At 35.4% G+C, this 22,143-nt stretch overlaps 1 protein-coding gene across 1 annotated transcript in view; it reads right to left on the bottom strand.

Annotated features, from left to right (window-relative positions):
• Vps11 (vacuolar protein sorting 11) overlaps window positions 1-22,143 on the bottom strand; it is a 457,238-nt gene that overhangs the window by 28,224 nt on the left and 406,871 nt on the right. Inside the window, exons 26-27 of the mRNA XM_090408066.1 lie at window positions 21,230-21,351; window positions 17,024-17,119 (exon numbers count right to left, since the gene is read on the bottom strand). Of these exons, the coding sequence (XP_090264192.1) occupies window positions 17,024-17,119; window positions 21,230-21,351 (218 nt within the window). The remainder of the gene's footprint in view (window positions 1-17,023; window positions 17,120-21,229; window positions 21,352-22,143) is intronic.

Genomic DNA, 22,143 nt, shown 5'->3' with positions numbered 1-22,143 from the left:
AAATAAAATAAACAAACTAGAGAAACAAATCCAATTACAAAGTAAGACTACTAAATGATTCAAGTATAAGAAATTTATACCAACAGAGGATTAATAACTACTTAGAAAAAAATACAAGAAGATGAAGACATTGAGAAAGAATGGAATAATATAAAAGAAATTATCGCATCAACAGCATATGAAAGTCTAGGAACACACAAAAAATATCGTAAAAATAAAAAATTACATATATAGGACAATGAAATAAAAACAATAATTGAAAATAAAAAGCTGGCTTTTAAAAGATGGTTAAGTAGCAAAAAAACAAGAAGATGAAACTGAATATAAAAAAAAGACACGCAATAGCCAAAAGAGAAACCAATAGCCAGAAAGAGACAAAGAGAAAGCTGGGAAAAATTTGTATCATATCTAGAAAATGACATATACAAAATAAGATCAAGTGCGTACAAAATACTAAAACACATGAATGCATATATAAAAGAAACTGCAAATATAAATTGTGAAATAGATATAAAAGAATTCTTGGATTACTTTACATATCTCTGGACGGATAATACTGGCATCAAAAATAATTGCACCAGAAACTCACAAAATACCTTAAATGATATGATAACAATGAAAGAATTAAAGGACAACCTAAATAAAATAAAAAATGGCAAATCAGCAGGAGAAGATGGGATAAACTATGAACTGTATAAATTTGCTGGAAAAAAATTTCATCAAAGATTACTAAAATTTTTAAATAAAATATATACAAATACCAATAGAATCGAATACAAGCATAGTAATACCTATATTTAAAAAAAGGGGATAAAACAAAACCTGCTAACTACAGATGTATTAGTTTATTGAATACATGCTACAAAATATATAGCAGAATACTTAATGAAAAACTAAAAATATACAGTGAAAAACTATTATTAGAATGTCAAAATGGATTTAGAAGAGGATGCTCTACAATGGATGCAGCTTTCTGTTTAAAACTACTTATAGAAAAAAGAAGAGAATTTAATTTGGAAACTCATCTTTTGTTTCTAGATTACGAAAAAGCATTTGACAATGTAAAAAGATATATACTGTTTGATATATTACAAAGAATAAATATACCTAATATTTTACTACATGCAATATTGAATATATATATATAAAGATAATGAAATAAAAATAAATGAAAGTTGTTTAAAAAAAACTTATAAACCAAGGAGTAAGACAATCTGTCTCCAACACTTTTCAATATTTCATCATCATCATCAAATTCCTGCCATGTACCCTCAAGGGGTGTACAGGATATGACAGTACTACATGAAAAAATTACAATATTACTAACTTCCTATCTACAATTTTCCTCCAAATCAGTCTGTTACTTGTCAAGACTCCAACATTATCAGATCTTATATTTCTATCGTCTAAGGCACTTTGTACTGTATCAATCCACCTATATCTTGGTCTTCCTCTGGGTCGTTTTCCTGCCAACCTGGCAGAGAACACTTGTTTTGCTAATCTTTCCTCTCCCATTCTATTTAAGTGACCATACCATCTGAGATTAGCTCTGCTAACGCATTCCTGGATGCTGACAATGTCAAGTTCTTTCCTAATATCCTCATTTTTAATATGATATTGCCATTGATGCCATCTGTTCACGCCTCTAATCTTTCTTAGGACTCTCATATCTGCGGTCTCTAGTCTTTGGTCAAGTGTTTTACTTCTGACCCAGCTCTCAGATCCATAAGTTAAAACTGGTTTGAACACTGTCTTGTATACAGCTAATTTAGTGTTCCGACTAATTTCTTTCTTATTCCATATGAATTTATTCAACTGACTTCCCACCATACCAGCTTTGCTGATTCTGTTGTCTATTTCTATATTTAGTTTACCATCTTCAGTAAAAATTGTGCCTAAGTAGCTGAAATGTTTTACTTGTTCCACAGGTTCTCCATTCACAACACAGTTGACATTTTCAATGATTCTGCCTATTTTCATTGTCTTTGTCTTTTTATTGCTGACCTTCATACCATATCTATTACAACAGCTATTCAATTTAGTCAGAGAATCTTGCAGACTTGTAGCAGATTTATTTAGAAGTATAACATCATCCGCATAAAGCAAAGAGCTGACATTAACATCTCCAATTTTGATATCAGGTTTAATACCACATTCCTTCATAATGTGATCCATATAGATAATGAATAACAGAGGGGTTAATGTACATCCTTGTCTCACACCAGATTTAACATTAAACCATCTTCCTGTACTTCCTTCAATTCTAACTGCTGACTCACAACTCAAATAAAGACTAAGTATTGCTTGATATAATGCCCCATTGACACCATATAACTGCAGCGTATTGAATAGCTTCTCTCTTGGCACCTTGTCATATGCCTTTTCCAAATCGACAAAACTTAAATACAGATCTTTGTTATATTCCCATGCTTTCTCGACTATTTGTCGTAAAGTGAAGATCTGATCCTGACAGCCTCTATTTGGCCTGAATCCAGCTTGTTCTTCACCAAGCTTTTCCTCCACAATTCTTCTCAACCGTTTCTCAAGTATACTTGCATAGATCTTGCCAGGAACACTCAGTAGGGAAATACCTCTGTAATTCTCACATTCGGTTTTATTTCCCTTTTTATATATGGGTACTATGAGAGCTCTACTCCAATCATCGGGAATTCGTCCCTCTGTCCAGGCTTTCTGAACTATGCAGTGCAGCCATTGTAAGACTCTTATACCACCATACTTCAGCATTTCTGGTCGAATATCATCTACTCCTGCTGTCTTTCCACATTTCAAGACTTTGATGGCTTTTTCTACTTCAAGTATGGATATGTATTCCTGACTGCATGCCTGGTCAGTGTTTTTTATCACTGTGCTGTCATCACTGTTTGTTTCATTTAGCAGTTTTTCAAAGTAATTACTCCATACTTCAAGGATATCTTTTTCTCCTGTTTTCATTTCACCTTTATCATCTCTAATTCCTTTTACAGCACTCTTTCCTCCATTCCTAAGCTTCTTCAACAACCTCCAGAATATTTTGCCACCTTCTTGATATTTATTTTCTATATTCTTGCCAAAGTCCTCCCATGACTTTTGTTTAGCTAGTTTTACACACTGTTTAGCTTTCTTACATTTGTCTCTGTATTCTGTAAGAGTAAAAGCTGACTTATTTGCCAGGAACTTTTGATATGCTTTCTTCTTTTCCTTCACTGCCTCTTTAACTTCCTGTGTCCACCAGGGAGTTCTGATTTTTTTATCTTTGCACACAACCTCACCACATGCCTCTCTGGCAGAATCAATCAATGTTTCCTTCAGAGTTTGCCACTGAATCTCCAAGGTTTGATTCCTGTTCTCAAACTCTTTCATTTTCTTTTCAATAATATTTCTGTATTTTAGTCTACAGTTCACATCTGAGAGCTGCTCAACTTTTATTCGCTTTAAAACTTTCTTACATGTTATTCTTTTCAATATGGAATTCAATTTTATCCTGCTCACGACTAAATAGTGATCACTTCCAATTTCAAATCCTCTGTACACTCTGGTGTCCTGCACCAGGGAGAAAACATCACTATCAACAATAACATAGTCAATGAGACTTTTCTTATTCCTAGCCTCTTCTCTCCATGTGAATTTGTGCACATTTTTATGTTGGAACATGGTGTTAGTAATAACCAGTCCATGTCCTGAGCAGAAATCCAACAGATATTTGCCATTATTATTAGCTTTGCTCTTTTCTCCAAATTTTCCCAAAATATTTTTGTATGTCTCACAATCATTTCCTACTCTACTATTTAGATCCCCAACAAGGACCAACTTTTCCTTTTTCATTGTGTCAGTTGCTTTTTCTAAAGCCTCAAAAAATTCCTCCACTTCTACCTTAGTAGAACCTTCTGTGGGACCATAGGCACAAATAAGTCTCATTGTCCAGTTCCCCATTCTCATATTTGCCCACATTACTCTACTTGAGACTGACTGCCATTCAAGAAGATTAGCCTCGTATTTTGTGTTGAATACTATGGCTACTCCTTCTTTTCCTTGATTGTCATTGCCTGAATATAACATTTTGTATTTATTGCTCAGAAAGATCTCACCAGTTTTGGTCTTTTTTGTTTCAGTCACCCCTATTATGTCGATCTGGTACTTATCTAATTCCTCAGCTAGCTCCATTTCTTTGCCATTCAGGCTTCTTACGTTGATAGTACCGATCTTTAACTCTGGTGATGTTGAGTTGGGGTTTGTTTTCAGATTTGTTCCAGTAGCTGACTTTTCGCTGTTCGCCCTGGTTCCCTGGCAAAAACAACGGGGGCCTTGTTTAACCGGGCGACGCCCCAGCCGGCATGAAATTTTGTCATGTTGTACCATCATTTTTATTTTGGTTTAACCAATAAGAATACAATTTGGTCGGCTAAATCCCAAATTGCCAGCCCATCCTCGTTCGTTCAGTATCAAAGCAGATACCCAACAGGGTGCACCACGAGAAGGTGAGGATTGGACATTAGGTCAGAAGCCCTGGTCGGTTCTCCGCATTCCTTTAAAGGCTATGTGGAGGTCTCCTCTCAGTTATACAGCTTTGACCCTTAAGCACCCCTTTTCAATATTTACATTAATGAAATATTAATACAGTGGAACACCTTAAACAATCAAGGTATAGATATTTCCCAGAATAACAAAATAAATAAGCTATTATTTGCAAATGATCAGGTAATAATATCAGATAAGGAAGACAATTTACAAAGAGCAATATATAATTTAAACATCACAGTAGAATAGTTTGGAATGAAAATTTCCATAAATAAAACTAAAACAACGGTATTTTGTAGACAAACTCTAGTTAGAAGCAAAATAGTTATTAATAATAAAATATTAGAACAGATTAATACTTTCAGTTACCTTGGATGTGAAATATCATATGAAGGAGAAACAGACATTAAATGAAAACCTTGAAAATTTTTACTGATTATAGGCCTGATAAATAGAACACTCAACCCAAACATAGTACAAAAAAAAACACGCTTGAAAATATACTATACTTTATCATCATCATCAAATTCCTGCCATGTACCCTCAAGGGGGTGTACAGAATATGATAGTACTACATGAAAAAAATTACATCATTACTAACTTCCTATCTACAATTTTCCTTCAAATCTGTCTGTTACTTGTCAAGACTCCAACATTATCAGATCTTATATTTCTATCATCTAAGGCACTTTGTACCGTATCAATCCACCTATATCTTGGCCTTCCTCTGGGTCATTTTCCTGCCAACCTGGCAGAGAACACTTGTTTTGCTAATCTTTCTTCGCCCATTCTGTTTAAGTGACCATACCATCTGAGATTCGCTCTGCTAACGCATTCCTGGATGCTGACAATGTCAAGTTCTTTCCTAATATCCATGTTTTTAATATGATATTCCCATTGATGCCATCTGTTCACGCCTATAATTCTTTCTCAGGACTCTCGAATCTGCTGTGTCTAGTGTTTGGTCGAGTGTTTTACTGCTGACCCAGTTCTCAGATCCATAAGTTAAAACCGGTTTGAACACTGTCTTACAGCAAATTTAGTGTTCTGACTAATTTCTCTCTTATTCCATATGAATTTATTCAATTGACTTCCTACCATACCAGCTTTATTGATTCTGTTGTCTATTTCTATATTTAATTTACCATTTTCACTAAAAATCGTGCCTAAGTAGCTGAAATGTTTTACTTGTTCCACAGGTTTTTTGTTCACAACACAGTTGTCATTTTCAATGATTCTGTCTATTTGCATTGTCTTTGTGTTTTTAATGCTAACCTTCATACCATATCTATTACAACAATTATTCAATTTAGTCAGAGAATCTTGCAGACTTGTAGCGGATTTATTTAGAAGTATAACATCATCTGCATAAAGCAAAGAGCTCACATCAACATCTCCAATTTTGATATCATGTTTAATACCACTTTTCTTCATAATGTGATCCATATAGATAATGAATAACAGACGGGATAATGTACTTCCTTGTCTCACACCAGATTTAACATTAAACCATCTTTGGTACTTCCTTCAATTCTAACTGCTGACTTACAACTCAAATAAAGACTAAGTATTGCTTGATATAATGCCCCATTGACACCATATAACTGTAGCATATTGAATAGCTTCTCTCTTGGCACCTTGTCATATGCCTTTTCCAAATCGACAAAACTTAAATACAAATCTTTGTTATATTCTCATGCTTTCTCGACTATTTGCGGTAAAGTGAAGATCTGATCCTGACAGCCTCTATTTGGCCTGAATCCAGCCTGTTCTTCACCAAGCTTTTCTTCCACAATTCTTCTCAACTGTTTCTCAACTATACTTGCATAGATCTTGCCAGGAATACTCAGTAGGGAAATACCTCTGTAATTCTCAGATTCAGTTTTATTTCCTTTTTATATATGGGTACTATGAGAGCTCTACTCCAATCATCGGGAATTCGTCCCTCTGTCCAGGCTTTCTGAACTATGCAGTGCAGCCATTGTAAGACTCTTATACCACCATACTTCAGCATTTCTGGTCGAATATCATCTACTCCTGCTGTCTTTCCACATTTCAAGACTTTGATGGCTTTTTCTACTTCAAGTATGGATATGTATTCCTGACTGTATGCCTGTTGAGTGTTTTTTTACCACTGTGCTGTCACCACTGCTTGTTTCATTTAGCAATTTTTCAATGTAATTACTCCATACCTCAATGATATTTTTTTCTCAAGTTTTCATGTCACCTTTATCATCTCTAATTCCTTTTACAACACTCATTCCTCCATTTCTGAGCTTCTTCAAAAACCTTCAGAATATCTTGTCACCTTCTTGATATTTATTTTCCATGTTCTTACCAAAGTCTTTGCATTACTTTTGTTCAGCTAATTTTCACAGTGTTTATCTTTCTTACATTTGTCTCTGTATTCTCTAAGAGCACAAACTGGCTTATTTGCCAGGAACTTTTATATGCTTACTTCTTTTCTTTCACTGCCTCTTTAACTTCCTGTGTCCACCATGGAGTTCTGATTTTTCTACCCTTGCAGACAACCTCACTACATGCCTCTCTAGCTGAATCAATCAGGGTTTTCTTCAAGGCTTGCCACTAAATCTCTAAGGTTTGGTTCCTGTTCTCAAACTCTTTCATTTTTTCTTCAATAATCTTTCTGTATTTTAGTCTACAGTTCACATCTGAGAGCTGCTCAACTTTTATTCGCTTTAAAACTTTCTTACATGTTATTCTTTTCAATATGAAATTCAATTTTATCCTGCTCAAGACTAAATAGTGATCACTTCCAATTTCAAATCCTCTGTACACTCTGGTGTCCCACAACAGGGAGAAAACATCACTATCAACAATAACATAGTCAATGAGACTTTTCTTGTTCCTTGCCTCTTCTCTCCATGTGAATTTGTGCACATTTTCATGTTGGAACATGGTGTTAGTAAATACCAGTCCATGTCCTGAGCAGAAATCCAACAGGTATTTACCATTATTATTAGCTTTGCTCTTTTCTCCAAATTTTCCCAAAATATTTTTGTATGTGTGACAATCATTTCCTACTCTGCTATTTAGATCCCCAACAAGGACCAACTTTTCTGTTTTCATTGTGTGAGTTGCTTTCTCTAAAGCCTGAAAACATTTCTCTGCTTCTACCTTAGTAGAACCTTCTGTGGGACCATAGGCACAAATAAGTCTCATTGTCCAGTTCCCCATTCTGATATTTGCCCACATCACTCTACTTGACACTGCCTGCCATTCAAGACGATTAGCCTTGTATTTTGTGTTGAATACTATGGCTAATCCTTCATTTACTTGATTGTCATTGTAATTGCCTGAATATAACATTTTGTATTTATTGCTCAGAAAGATCTCATCAGTTTTGTCTTTTTTTTCAGTCACCCCCCTATTATGTCGATCTGGTACTTATCTAATTCCTCAGCTAGCTTCATTTCTTTGCCATTCAGGCTTCTTATGTTGCTAGTACTGATCTTTATCTCTGAGGATGTTGAGTTGGGGTGTGTTTTAGGATTTGTTCCAGTAGCTGACTTTTCGCTGTTTGCCCTGGTTCCCTGGCTAAAACAATGGGGACCTTGTTTAACCGGGCGACACCCTAGCCGGAATGAAATTCTGTCATGTTGTACCATCATTTTGTATTTTGGTTTAAGACAATAAGAATACAATTTGGTCGGCTAAATCCTAAACTGCCAGCCCATCCTCGTTTGTTCAGTATCCAGGTAAACAAAGAATAAAAACAAGTGAAATGAGATTTATGAGAAGAACTGCAAAATACACATTATTAGATCAAAAAAGGAATGAAGACATTTTAAAAGAACTAAAAATAAAATCAATAGAAGAAAAACTAAACAATTATAAACAAAAATGGATTGAACATGTAAACTGAATGGCCAACACCCGACATCCTAAGCAAATACTAAAATATAAGCCAACTGGAAGGAGAAGGCAGGGGAGACCTCAAAAAAGATCTCATTATCCATCTCATTATATTGGATGGATAATGAGACCGGAACAGACCAATATGGTCTATACCCGTAATTATTGTTATGATGATGATTTATATAATGTATTTATGACTTTACATTTTAGATGATGGGCTGGACTGAATGTCTTCTGAGAGCTTTGGCATCTTGAAGCTGTAGCCATGAAGAGTTGACAATCATTTCCTTTTTTGTTCATGAAGGAGTTCTTGGTAGCAAGGTATTGCTTCCATAATACCCTAGCTTTAGAGCTCTGTGCATAATCCAAGTCATTTTATAAGAATTGATCCATAATTTGTGTTGATTGTTGTGATACTTTTATTAAGAAAATCTATACTAAGTTCTCTTTGTCCATCATCTTTAGAACCAGAGGCTGCAGATTTGCTTATTCTTAAAGATCATTGTTGCTAACACTGTCACCATGGGATAGTAGCAATTACTCAACATACTCTTCATTGTCCCAACGCATTACTGATGAAGCCAATAGATTTATTATTACTGCTTAAAGCTGTACATACCATTCTCTGGTGTTATCCCTTGAATGTGGCAAGTTTGGGAAATTGGAGAATTACATTTTGCTGAGCATTTCAAAAGAATGCTATAACAAAATAGTGCTTGAATGGGGTAGCATTAACTGGGGTCTTACTGTGTATACAATATATATAGAGTGCTTGGAAAGAGGTTAACACACACCATAGTATGAGGAACAAACAGCCATGACACTCATCTTAATAAGATGTATGACCTCCTTTTGTTCCAATGATTGCAGCAACAATTCTATGGGGCATCCTTTCTGCAAGCATACAAGGCAATCAGTGGGAATTGTGGACCATTCTTCTTGTAGGCATGTAATGTGGTCCCTTGACTTCACCCCATGCTCATTCCACAGACGTTGAGGGATGAGCATGGGGTTGAGATCAGGATTCTGTGGAAGGCCAGTCAAGTGTGGTGACGTTCATGTCCACAAACCATACAGTTATAGCAGCAGCTTTATGGCACTGTGTTAGCTTGCTGAAAGAGACAATGGCCAGTTCCATAGAAATGCCAAAGTAGGAAGCATTGCATTATCCAGAATGTTCAGATACTTCTAAGAGTTCAATGTTCGTGGCATTACAAACTGAGGTCAGAGGCCAAACCAGGAAAAATAAGACCACACCATCACATTGCCACTTCCGTATTTCATAGTTAGGATTATGCACTCTGGTATACATTCACTGGACATCTGCCACACCCACACCTATTGATCTACTCGGTAAAGGGTGTAATGTGATTCATTGCTCCATTACACAGCTTTCCAAGTTTCCATGTCCCACTATACACACAATTTGCATACTATAGCCCTACAATGCAAACCCATGTTGTGAGCCTTGGTTCTGAATGTTTTTGTGCAGATTTCTGCTCCAAATGATGCCTGGAATTCCGCATTCAATGTGTTGGATGATGAATGGTAGTTTTTACATATTATCCCCCACAACACCTTATGTTCACATTCGGTGACTGTGGTGGGTTGTCCACTGTGGGTAGCACTTGCAGTTCACTCTCTGTGCTTTGATCCCAGTATGGTATCATTGGCTGTTGACTTAGTATGGCCAGATTTGTCAATAATTTGCCAAAAAGATAGGCCTGAAACATGGCATCCTATCACAATGCCTCTTACAAACTCTGTCAGTTCTCTTCTCGCAGCCATTTCACCTGGATGCAGCTGCACTGATTTGGAAGTTTCATATTCCTGCAATTTATACTGTCTACAAACATGTGACTTGTTACACGGCATAAGGCACCTTGCTTATGGAATGTCCATTGACTTCTTTCCATGCAGTATATATATATCTACTCTATAATACAAAATGATAAGCCTTTTTTTGTAATGTTTTTTGTCAAGTTATTTGAAACGTTTTGAAGCCCAGGAACTACCCTGAGTGTCGAGTCTTCAAAATTCGAGTCATCAGAATTCAATGAGAACGGGCCTACCAGTCCGGAACTCGGGTGGTTTGGTGCTGTAGTTGCCGGGGGGGGGAGGACCCCTTTTCGAGTTTTCAAAATTCGAGTCATCAGAATTCAAGGAGAACCAGCCTACCAGTCCGTAACTCAGGGGGAAGAGCCCCACCCCCCATTTTGAAGACTTGGCACTCAGTATATCCCCTGAGTGTCAAACCTTCAAAATTCAAGTCATCAGAATTCAAGGAGAACCGGCCTACCAGTCTGGAACTCGGGGGATTGGGCACCAGGGTGGTAGAGCCCCCCCCCCTGAAGATTAAACACTCAGGGGCTACCCTGAGTGTCGAGTCATCAGAATTCAAGGGGAACTGGCCTACCAGTCCAGAACACGGGGGGGGGGGGGGGGGGGCGAAGCCCTTTAGTGTGTGTGTGTGTGTGTGTGTGTGTGTATATAGTGTGTGTTGTTTTTTTTTTTTGAGACAGTATGCAAAAGTACAGTGTACTGGCACCTTTTATTAACAGTGACACTAATTGTACATACTGATATGAATTTTTTTTCCCAAAGTAATATTCAACTCAATTTTTCTCTTTTGTTTTGTTTATTATGTTTCCCCTACACGTATACTAGGAGGCACGCCCATTTTACAGTTAGTGATTAGATTTAGTGCAGTTATGGTTACTTTTCTATAACCTTGTGTTTCCGCATGTATGTGTGTGTATTATAGCATTAATATATGATTATACCCAAAATATACATTTTTTTAAATCAGAATGAAGGGAAGCCTAAATTTGTGCAACTGACAAAGTAAATGAAGAACCTAGTTCACAGATTTGGAAGAAGTCTCAGATTGTGGGAGCTCAAAAAAATCCTATATTAAAAGATACTTTTAAAGCAGTAATGATGGGGATGACACTCAACTAGATATTTTTATTAAATTTAAAAGATATGCATACAAATATGGAATGCTAATTCAGAAAAATTTAAAAACTGAAAATATCGGCATCAAATCAAATTATATCCTGGAGAGTGTATACTTTTCATGATTCTCATTTGGCAGGTCATGAAAGATTTTTTAGAATTTAGCAAAGAATAAAAGATAACAAATACATGAAAAGTGACATGATTTTATTCATGTGTATAATCATGCCATTAATGCCCATTAAGATCTATTTTCAGAGGCGAAACTTCACTACAAACTTTTCCTATACCAACAAGACTTTCCAGGCCTTTGCTATTTGTGTGGTAGCTATGCTTTAAGGATATCTATGGCTACTAGAATATGCTTATATTCTAGTAGCCATTTTTTTTTTGTCTTAATTTTCATTTTTTATTTATTTATTTTCAGCAATTCGAAAATTGATTTCCTCACAACTGGAGAATCTCAATGCAGCTTTATGAAGAATCAAACTGCAAAGAAGTTCATAAACATGATAATTTTAGATACATCTGGAGAAGCTCCTTAGGCATTACCCTTAAAACAAAGAATTAAACTTTATATTTGAACTGTTTTAACAGTTATATAAGTTATTAAATTTTAAGTTTTAGGGGAGCTCTTAAGAACAATACCCCAGATGTGAGAACAGTATTCAATATTTAGATTTGTGAACCCTATAAAATTAACAGCTGTTCAGGGATAATCATACTTTGAGGAAAAGAGAATAGGCTATTTCTTGAATGCTGAGGAGAAGTCTTACTCAGAGATTTGGGTAACATCAAAGGTGAGAGTGAAAGAAAAGGATGAAATAGCCTATCTTTTCTTCGTTCCTTGTCATTGTTGTTGCAATAAATAAGATATGAATGAGTTTGGCTCATTCATATCTTATTTGAATATCATATCATATCATTCATAGTGGCATTCTGATAGCAAATTTATCAGAATGCCACTGAATAATGGTTTGGAAAGCAGAAATCCGAGTTACAAATGTTTGTGTTCCCCATGTTTTGTTGATTTATGACTTAGAAAAAACAACTTTTCTACAGCAGTTGTCCAATGGTGGGTGAAATAAACAAGAAGATTCTCTATTGATCAATAGCAGAATTCATTGATAGTGATGATTGTTTATTAGCTGTAGGTTTGAGGGTTGTAGGGAGTTGAAGCATTAATGAACTTATCTATTACCTTAGATAGAATTTAAGTAAGCACCACTGGTCAAAATCTGTTAATCTTCTTAAGAATGGACAAGAATATAGGCTAATGTCAGAATGATCAGAGAAATGCAACAGAATCAGGACACTTTCTGGTATCCAGTTTGAACAAAACTCTTCTTATCTCCTCCTAGAGAAAAATCAAAGGGGAACATCACAAAATACCACACATACACAATAGTAAGACATTTGCCATGATGATCTATGCAAAAATGTAAGGAAAAGTTACAAACACTGGGAGATTAGCATTTTCCATGGTAAACAATGCAGTATGATAGCAGAGAGTTGAGAAGGGCCATGATTGCTAATGAATTAATGAGAATATTGTGAAGGAGGAATGGTGTACAGTTTGTAGATGTGTGGAGTGAATTTGATGAACAAAAAAGACTCATACATACCTGATAGACTTGGAATGGTTTTGGAGTTAGGTGTCTGGAGAAAGTATTATTTAGTGAGAGCTTGAAAGTGGAAAACAAAATAAACTAAAGATAAGGCAACAACTACCAACCCAACCACGGTAGTAACTCTGGGCACAGAGGGAAAGGAACGTGCACTCCCAATCTCAACACTTGCTGAGAACCTATGACATTCAAAAAACTGATACCTTTCTCAGCCACAATCCAACAATGACCTACAAGCACCAATTAAGGAAAATTACACACATTGGTAGTTGGAATGTACAAGGAATACTACATACAGGCAAACTGGGCAGAGTGCAAAATTAAATGGAAAGACTAATAAATATCGATATACTAGGAATCGCAGAAACACGTTGAAAAAACAAGGGACACTTTACATCACAGCTAGGCAATACATTTATTTTGCTGGACATGATTCTATAAGCAGACACAGAGTAGCAATAATTGTCAAAAATGTAAGTGCACACCAGTAAGGAGCTACAGCCTTAGCAATGATAGGATAATTTCCTCATGGACTGACTGTAATCTGAAACCAATCATACTTGTACAAATTTATGCCGCTACAAGTGATGCAGATGAAGAAACCATTGACCTCTTTTACAGAGAGATCCGAATTTAGTCATAGATGCAAAGATGCAATACCAAAAAGAGACATTCTGATCATTGAGGTTGATTTCAATGCAAAAGTTGGAAAAAGGATGGAAAAACCACAACAAGACAGTCCTGGGACCTCACGGACTAGGCACCCAAAATGAAATTGGTGAAAGACTGATTGACTTTTGCATAGAAAGAGAACTTATGGTTACTAACACCTTCTTTGAGCAAAACACAAATGGAGACTATACATCAGAAGACAAAACGAGGAACCAAATTGATTACATTCTTATTAACAAAAGCTAGAGAGCTATGATAAAAAAAGTTAAAGGACTTCCCAGAGCTGATTGTGGCTCTGATCACCAACTCCTCATTGCTGATATGAAAATACGTTTGAAAACAAATAACATACATATCTGCCCAGATTAGACTTCACAGGAATTACTGAGACACATAGCATTAAAGTGGAAAATAAATTTCTAGAACTAGGGAATTACACTGATGAAACCCAGAAGAATTTTGGGATAAAACCAAAATAACATTATAGGAAACTGCAAAAGTTAACATTTCCCAAAAAAATCCAGAATCAACACACCCTGGATATCAAATGAAACTCTGAAACCAACCAAGAAAAGAAGAGAAATTAAGTCAAAAGGACTTTAGACAGATCTACAGGTGAGTTATCCAAGCTCATCAAAAAACTTTGCATTAAAGATAAAAACAGCTTTATCAACAACACATGCACAGAAATTGAAGATCACTCAAGTCATCAAACCAAAGATTTATTAACAAAATAAGGCTATTGAATAGAAAATTTAAACCAAAGTATTCAAGTATAGCTGATGTTAACAATCGTATTCTTACTGATCTAACAGACATCCATAATAGATGGAAAGACTATTGGTCAAAGATAATTCAGTCTCATTCAACCAAGAAAACACCAGAGACTTCCATAAGGAATCTTGCATTTTAAAAGAAGTTGAAGAAGCTCTAAAAAAATTCAGAAAAGGGAAAACCCCAGGCCAACCAAATACCATGCAAACTTCTCGCATGTCTAAGAACCATAGGAATTGAAATCATCAGAAAAATTTGTAATAAAATCTGGGAGACAGGAGATTGGCTAAAATCCATTTTTATCCCAATACGCAAAAAAGGAAATCACAAAGAATGCAATAATCATAAAACTACAAGAGGAAAAATAATTATGGCAGGTTGATGCTGGTGGATAGGTATGGTAGCAGAGTAATCATAGCATGGTAAATAATATAGCAGAATTATTTAACAAACACTTCATCAGTGTATATCATAGTGGTATGAATGATGCTGTGCAACGTGTAGAAGGGAGGCAAGAATTAGGAGAATTAAAGGTGAAACAATCAGAGGTGCATCAAGTGTTGCTTGGGTTAGATGTTAATAAGGCAGTGGGAATGGATGATATATCATCACGTATTCGTAAGGAATGTGTACCACAATTGGCTATACCCTTGACCTGGTTGTTTAATGAAAGTCTTGCAGTGGGTAGGGTTCCTAAGGAGTGGTTCCAAAACTAAAACTCTTCCTCGTTGGTCAGTGTTTTTCTTTGTTTCTCTTTGCAGCTATAGAGGGGTATTTTGCAGATCTTACTGAGAACCACTACAAGGACAGGATAATGGCATTTGATCATTGCTGGAATAAACGTATTAGTCTTAAGGGAGATTATGTTGAAAAATAAAAATCATTTTGAAATTATAATTTTTTTTTTTCATTGTTAGGCCGAGAACTTTTCAGACCACCCTTGTATGTGCTTCATTGATCACGCTAAAGCATTTAACAGTCAGGACCTGTGGAAAATAATAAGTAAAATGGGCATCCCAGAACATTTGACACAATTTTTAAAACAACTCTATGAGAGGAATCAGGCTGTGGTGAAGATGGATGGAAAAACATATAGTGGTTTCTCAGTTACTGGCAAAAAAGATGAATAATCTTAGGTATTCTGATGATATTTTCCAGCAGCAAAGGAGAACTGGAGTCTTTTATTAAAAGAGTTGAATAAGAAAGCCTGAAATATGGTTTAAGAAATAATCCTAATAAAACAAAATACATGGCCATAGATGAAAATGAGAATTTCACCCACAACATTGACTTTGAGGTGGATGAATTTATTTACCTTGGAGCTCTAATAAGCATCTAGAGTAGATGTCAACCAGAAATTAATAGAAGAATTACCATGGTAAGGTCAACAATGGTGCAATTGTAGAAAATATGAAAAGACAGAAACATTTTTATCACCACTAAATCAAGCCTGGTCAGTAGCTTGGTGTTTTCGATTTTCATTTATGGTGCTGAATCTTGAACACTCAGCAAGAAGAAATAGACAAGATAAACAGCTTCAAGATGTGGTGCTGGAAAAGGATGTTGGGAGCCTCCAGGTGCATTGTCTTGATGAAAGATGATTTTTTTCTTCTGCAAACTAGATCTTTTTTCACAAATTTTTTCGTCTAGTCTGTTAAAAGATCGGAATAATATTCCCCGGTTACTGTCACGAGTCTTCAGACTCGTGACAATAACCGGGAGAGTGAGCAAAAAGAAGAAGAAAAAAGTTACATCATTACTAACTTCCAATCAACAATATTCCTCCAAATTAATCTTTTATCTGTCAAGATAAAAGATTAATTTGGAGGAATTATCAGATCTTATATTTCTGTCTTCTAAGCAATTCTTACTGTATCAATTCATCTAGTACTTCTTCCTCTTGTTATTTGGGCTAAAAATACTTATTTTACTAAGCTTCTCCTCTCCCATTCTGTTTAAGTGACCATTCCACTGATCAGTTCTGCTAACATATTCCTGAATGCTAACAATGTCAAGTTCTTTCCTAGTATCCTAATTTTTAAAGATCCAAATTACATAATCTGATGAATTACACCAGGATATTAAGTGCTTTTGTGTTAATTTTATGGTTTCTGGATAGTTTTTCTGTTTTTTGGGAATTAAAATAGAGAATTCTGAGAGAGAAAAACCATGCTACTTCCATATGAAACCAGCAACTCACTTTCAACCAAAAAAGCACATGTTAAGATGATGTGTTTTGGTGAGAAGCGATTTTTTTTTCCAAATAAAACGAGCCCGTTGTATTTCTAATTGCATTAGGGGGACAACTAATATTTTGCTTCTTGTTATAATGTACTCTTTATGAGTGAATGTTATTTTTATAAGTCAATAGAGACATTTGTTACTTTATATGATCCAAGAATAAGTGACAGAGCAACAATGTCATCTATTAATCACTGGATAAGAGGGTCCAGTGATTAATGGGTGCAACTAGTTATTGCAGTTGATACTTCTAGCAGTTCTGACAGCTATGGAGAAAGCTAGATATTTGCCAAGAAATTATCAATTTTATATTATTTTTAATGGAATGCAAAATCATGTTATTCACATTAACTTACTGCTGATGATAAGAATGTCCACAAAGAAAGTGAACAGATGGTAATTCTAGGTGATGCCCACAACCACTGCATTTTGACACTTGAAAAATTTTTGCACTAAAAAAATAATAAATAAATAAAATAAAAATACATATAAGTTCTAGTAAATGCACATTGACACATTTTGTTCAATAATCAAACACTATCAAAATGAAAGTTTACAATTCATAGTGAAATTCAAAATTATGTTAACTCTTATTTTGCTGGCTAAACAAACATAATAATAGGTGAATCATCTGCTTATGGTTTTACCTTTTATTACATACCATCTGCTTTTATTATTATTTTAATTTATTTTTTATAAACATTGTTTCATGATTTAAATTGTGCTAATGTAAAATTCTGTGTTAAACTTGGGGAAAGTTCTACAGTAATTAATTAACACACACACACACACACACACACACACACACACACACACACACACACGCACACGCACACGCACACACAGGGGGTTCTCCACATGCGTTGTTTCGACTTTATGATGGTAATCCAATAAATAATTTAAAAAATAAATTTCGACTTGAAGAAGAGCGACGTAAAATTCAAACATCGCGGGCGAACTTGTTTGTGAGTGCGGTGGAAGAATACGCCGTTACGCAGCGTTTGTTTGGGAGAGGTGGCATCGCTTGGGTCCCATCATACACTCTTTGGGTACAGCGTGATTTGTTTACATCCGCTCTCTCACTTTTGTGTTTGTGTTTTTTTGTACCTTTCGATATGGCTCCCAAAATGTAAGGCAGCCTCTTCTGATGGCAGTGTGTCGAAGAAAAGGAAAGCCATTACATTAGAAGTGAAATTAGACATTAAAAGGGCAAAAAAGGGAGAAACACCAGCGACCACACGTTGAACTAAGTCGTACCACAGTCGGGACCATTATCAAGTATAAAGTTCGCATCCTTGAACGTGAAAGGATTAGTGCCCATGAAATCGACTGTGATTATGAAAAAACATAGTACGCTCATGATTAAGATGGAAAGGCTTCTTGTTCTTTGGCTGGAAGACCAGCATCAATGCCGTATCCCAATTAGCCTCATATTAATTCAAGAAAAGGTGAAAAGATTGTTTGAGGCACTGAAAAGTGAAAGGGGGAAACGAGTGCAGGTGAAGAGTTTAATGCTAGTAAAGGTTAGTTTATGCAGTTTAAGGCTCGGGACAATTTACATAACCTTAAGGTGCAAGATGAAGCTGCTAGTGGTGATTTTATCCAACTACAGAATAAAAGGTAAAGAATTGTTTCCATTTTAATCACCTGTACAGAATGTACAGTTTCATTTGTCGTTTTGGGGATTGTTCTCATTTTTATGTTTTTTTTTTTTATTACAGTTTCATTTTTGTCATTTTTGTGTACTATACAGTAATTATGTTCCCCATTTCATTTTCCTATAGCCTAGTTCTGTTTCTTGATATATACGTATAACTTTAGGGTGTTTTAGGTTAGGTAAGTAACTTAGGCTATGGTTAATTCTGACTTGCATCAAAAATTGCCTTACGTCAGTCCTTAGGAACTAATCTCCAACTTAACGCGAGGACCACCTGTATGTATATAAATATATATATTTATATCCATATATACATATATATATATATATGGAGCGTCCATAGCTCAGTTGGTATGGATAAAGCCCTTTGGGTGGAAAGACCTGGGTTCGATTCCCGTCAGTGACGCGAGGAACCTTTATCTGGTCTCTTTCAACGGAGGATGAGTTAACCGGTCTCATACAGAGGCGGTGGTATAAAAGTCTTACAGTGGCTGCGCTGTATAGTTCAGAAAGCCTGGCCAGAGGGACGAATTCCCGATGACTGGAGTAGAGCTCTCATAGTACCCATATATAAAAAGGGAAATAAAACTGAATGTGACAATTACAGAGGTATTTTCCTACTGAGTGTTTCTGGTAAGATATATGCCAGTATACTTGAGAAATGGTTGAGAAGAATTGTGGAAGAAAAGCTTGGTGAAGAACAAGCTGGATTCAGACCGAATAGAGGCTGTCAGGATCAGATCTTCACTTTATGACAAATAGTTGAGAAAGCATGGGAATATAACAAAGATCTGTATTTAAGTTTTGTCAATCTGGAAAGGCATATGACAAGGTGCCAAGAGAGAAGCTATTCAATAGGCTACAGTTATATGATGTAAATGAGGCATTATATCAAGCAATACTTAGTCTTTATTTGAGTTGTAAGTCAGCAGTTAGAATTGAAGGAAGTACAGGAAGATGGTTTAATGTTAAATCTGGTGTGAAACAAGGATGTGCATTATCCCCTCTGTTATTTATTATCTATATGGATCACATTATGAACGAAAGTGGTATTAAACATGATATCAAAATTGGAGATGTTAATGTCAGCTCTTTGCTTTATGCAGATGATGTTATACTTCGAAATAAATCCGCTACAGGTCTGCAAGATTCTCTGACTAAATTCAATACCTGTTGTAATAGATATGGTATGAAGGTTAGCAATAAAAAGACAAAGACAATGAAAATAGGCAGAATCATCGAAAATGTCAACTGTGTTGTGAATGGAGAACCTGTGGAACAAGTAAAACATTTCAGCTATTTAGGCACGATTTTTACTGAAGATGGTAAATTAAATATAGAAATAGACAACAGAATCAGCAAAGCTGGTATGGTGGGAAGTCAATTGAATAAATTCATATGGAATAAGAGAGAAATTAGTCGGAACACTAAATTAGCTGTATACAAGACAGTGTTCAAACCAGTTTTAACATATGGATTTGAGAGCTGGGTCAGAAGTAAAACACTTGACCAAAGACTAGAGACCGCAGATATGAGAGTCCTGAGAAAGATTATACGTGTGAACAGATGGCATCAATGGCAATATCATATTAAAAACAAGGATATTAGGAAAGAACTTGACATTGTCAGCATCCAGGAATGTGTTAGTAGAGCTAATCTCAGGTGGTATGGTCACTTAAACAGAATGGACGAGGAAAGATTAGCAAAGTAAGTGTTCTCTGCCAGGTTAGCAGGAAAACGACCCAGAGGAAGACCAAGATATAGGTGGATTGATACGGTACAAAGTGCCTTAGACGATAGAAATATAAGATCTGATAATGTTGGAGTCTTGACAAGTAACAGACTGATTTGGAGGAAAGTTGTAGATAGGAAGTTAGTAATGATGTAATTTTTTTCATGTAGTACTATCATATCCTGTACACCCCATGAGGGCACATGGCAGGAATTTGATGATGACAAATCAGAAACTATAATCATGTGACAAGATGACAACTGATGACCCCTTCTCCCCACTCACAGATTCACTTTAATCACTCTCAAAGAAAACTGTTTCTCCCTTATGCCTTTCTTATATGTATTTTCATGTTCCAATCAACTGACCACTCTCATTCTTCTACACTCTTCTATGACTGTTAGAATATAAACAGCTGTTAGTCAACATTCACTTGCTGTCCTGCTTCAAACCTAAACCTACACAGCCAACTCTTCTTTCTCCTCTTTCATTTCATGTATTTCTCTACTTGGAACAGTTACATCACTCTTCAACAAAAGGCTACAACTTTTAGTTATCAAGAAACATGTCAACAGATCTCCCCCCACACACACACATGCAACACTGGTGTCATATAAGTTTTGGAACCTTTTGTGTGAGAGTTTGTATGTACTAAACACATACATATAATACACACACACAGAGGCACATATCACATGAAAGCGACAGGTGAAATATATATATACATATTTCATTTTCATGTTTCATTCTAAAACAGGTGCCTTAACATTATTTCAACACGTTTCTTATTCAACACATACATATGAAATTTCAAAGGTAAGAATGCTAAAAATGGATTAAATCTAAATATGTGACACTTTCAAATCCAACCACTTTGGCATTACATGATGAGGAATTTATAATTTTATTTAACTTGAAATGATTTTTAAAAATCTTTATTTTTCACCTTTCTCCTCACTGCATAATTTTCTCAACGTAACATTTTGTTATTTTTAAGGAAAAAACTGATACACATCACTTTTTAAAATCATTATGTGACAGTTACATCCTATAAAACATATTATTTTCCTAGTATGCAAATTTAATGTGACACTGCATTTTTACAAAAATAAAAATTCTCATCTAAATCAGATATAGTAATTTTCAGGAGAAAATAGATTAAATAAAATTTACTTGGTTCTGATCTCTTCTATTTGATTTCTCATCTTTTTTGTGTCATCTCGATATTGACTAATTAATTTCTCATCTTCAGCAATCTGTTCATATTCTTCTTTCAAATAATTTTTTAAATAATCCTATACAAAATATAATGGATCAATAGTGGAAGTTTCAGAAACAAGCTTAATAAAATGATAATAAACTGACATATATAAGTATAATAAAATACTTATGTAATGTATAATAAGCATAATAATAATGTTAATTAAAGGTACATCACACTGAGTCTGTTTAAAATGGTAATAAGTTTGAAAATACTAGTTGTTGATAATGTGATAGTTTTAATTGCTTACTGTACTGTAACAAAAGTTAATTTACTAAGCTAAACTAAGGATCACTGAAAAGTGTTGCAGAAGAATTTCAGGAATACCATATGGATATAATTGGTGTTATCAAGTCGAAGAATACTAGAGGAGAAATTCCTTCTAAATAAGTTTATTTGGCAGAAAAGCTAGAAGTAGCTACAGAATTAAACAGTATAGCCTCTGTAGCACAACTGGAAGAATAGCGATACATTGCGCCCTTCGAATGGAAAAGACCTGGGTTCAATTCTCGTCGTGAAGAGGGAAATCCTTATATGAGCTTTTTCAGTTGAAGGTGAGTTAGCCGATCTCATACGGTGGTAGTAGGGCTTTTTCTCCCGGAAACTACAGTTTTTCATCCTGCATACAGACAAATCGGCCTTCAGAACATACGCAATTTACAGACAAAAAATACTGTTGTTAGTTAGTGATGATGAGCAATAGATGGCAGTAGTGGAGAGGACGAAATTTATTCAGTGAAGTAGAGTAGTGTGCCCTCCTACGATGAGTCCTTGGACTCCCTGGAGGTGTCACATAATAATAATAATAAACCTTTGGTGGTTGGGA

The sequence above is a fragment of the Typopeltis vanoorti genome, chromosome 18, assembly GCF_054136105.1.
Source record: "Typopeltis vanoorti isolate ZY-2024b chromosome 18, IOZ_Tvanoo_1.0, whole genome shotgun sequence".
In the NCBI taxonomy this organism is placed as follows: Eukaryota; Metazoa; Arthropoda; class Arachnida; order Uropygi; family Thelyphonidae; genus Typopeltis; species Typopeltis vanoorti.
This window is presented reverse-complemented; position numbering and strand designations above follow the sequence as displayed.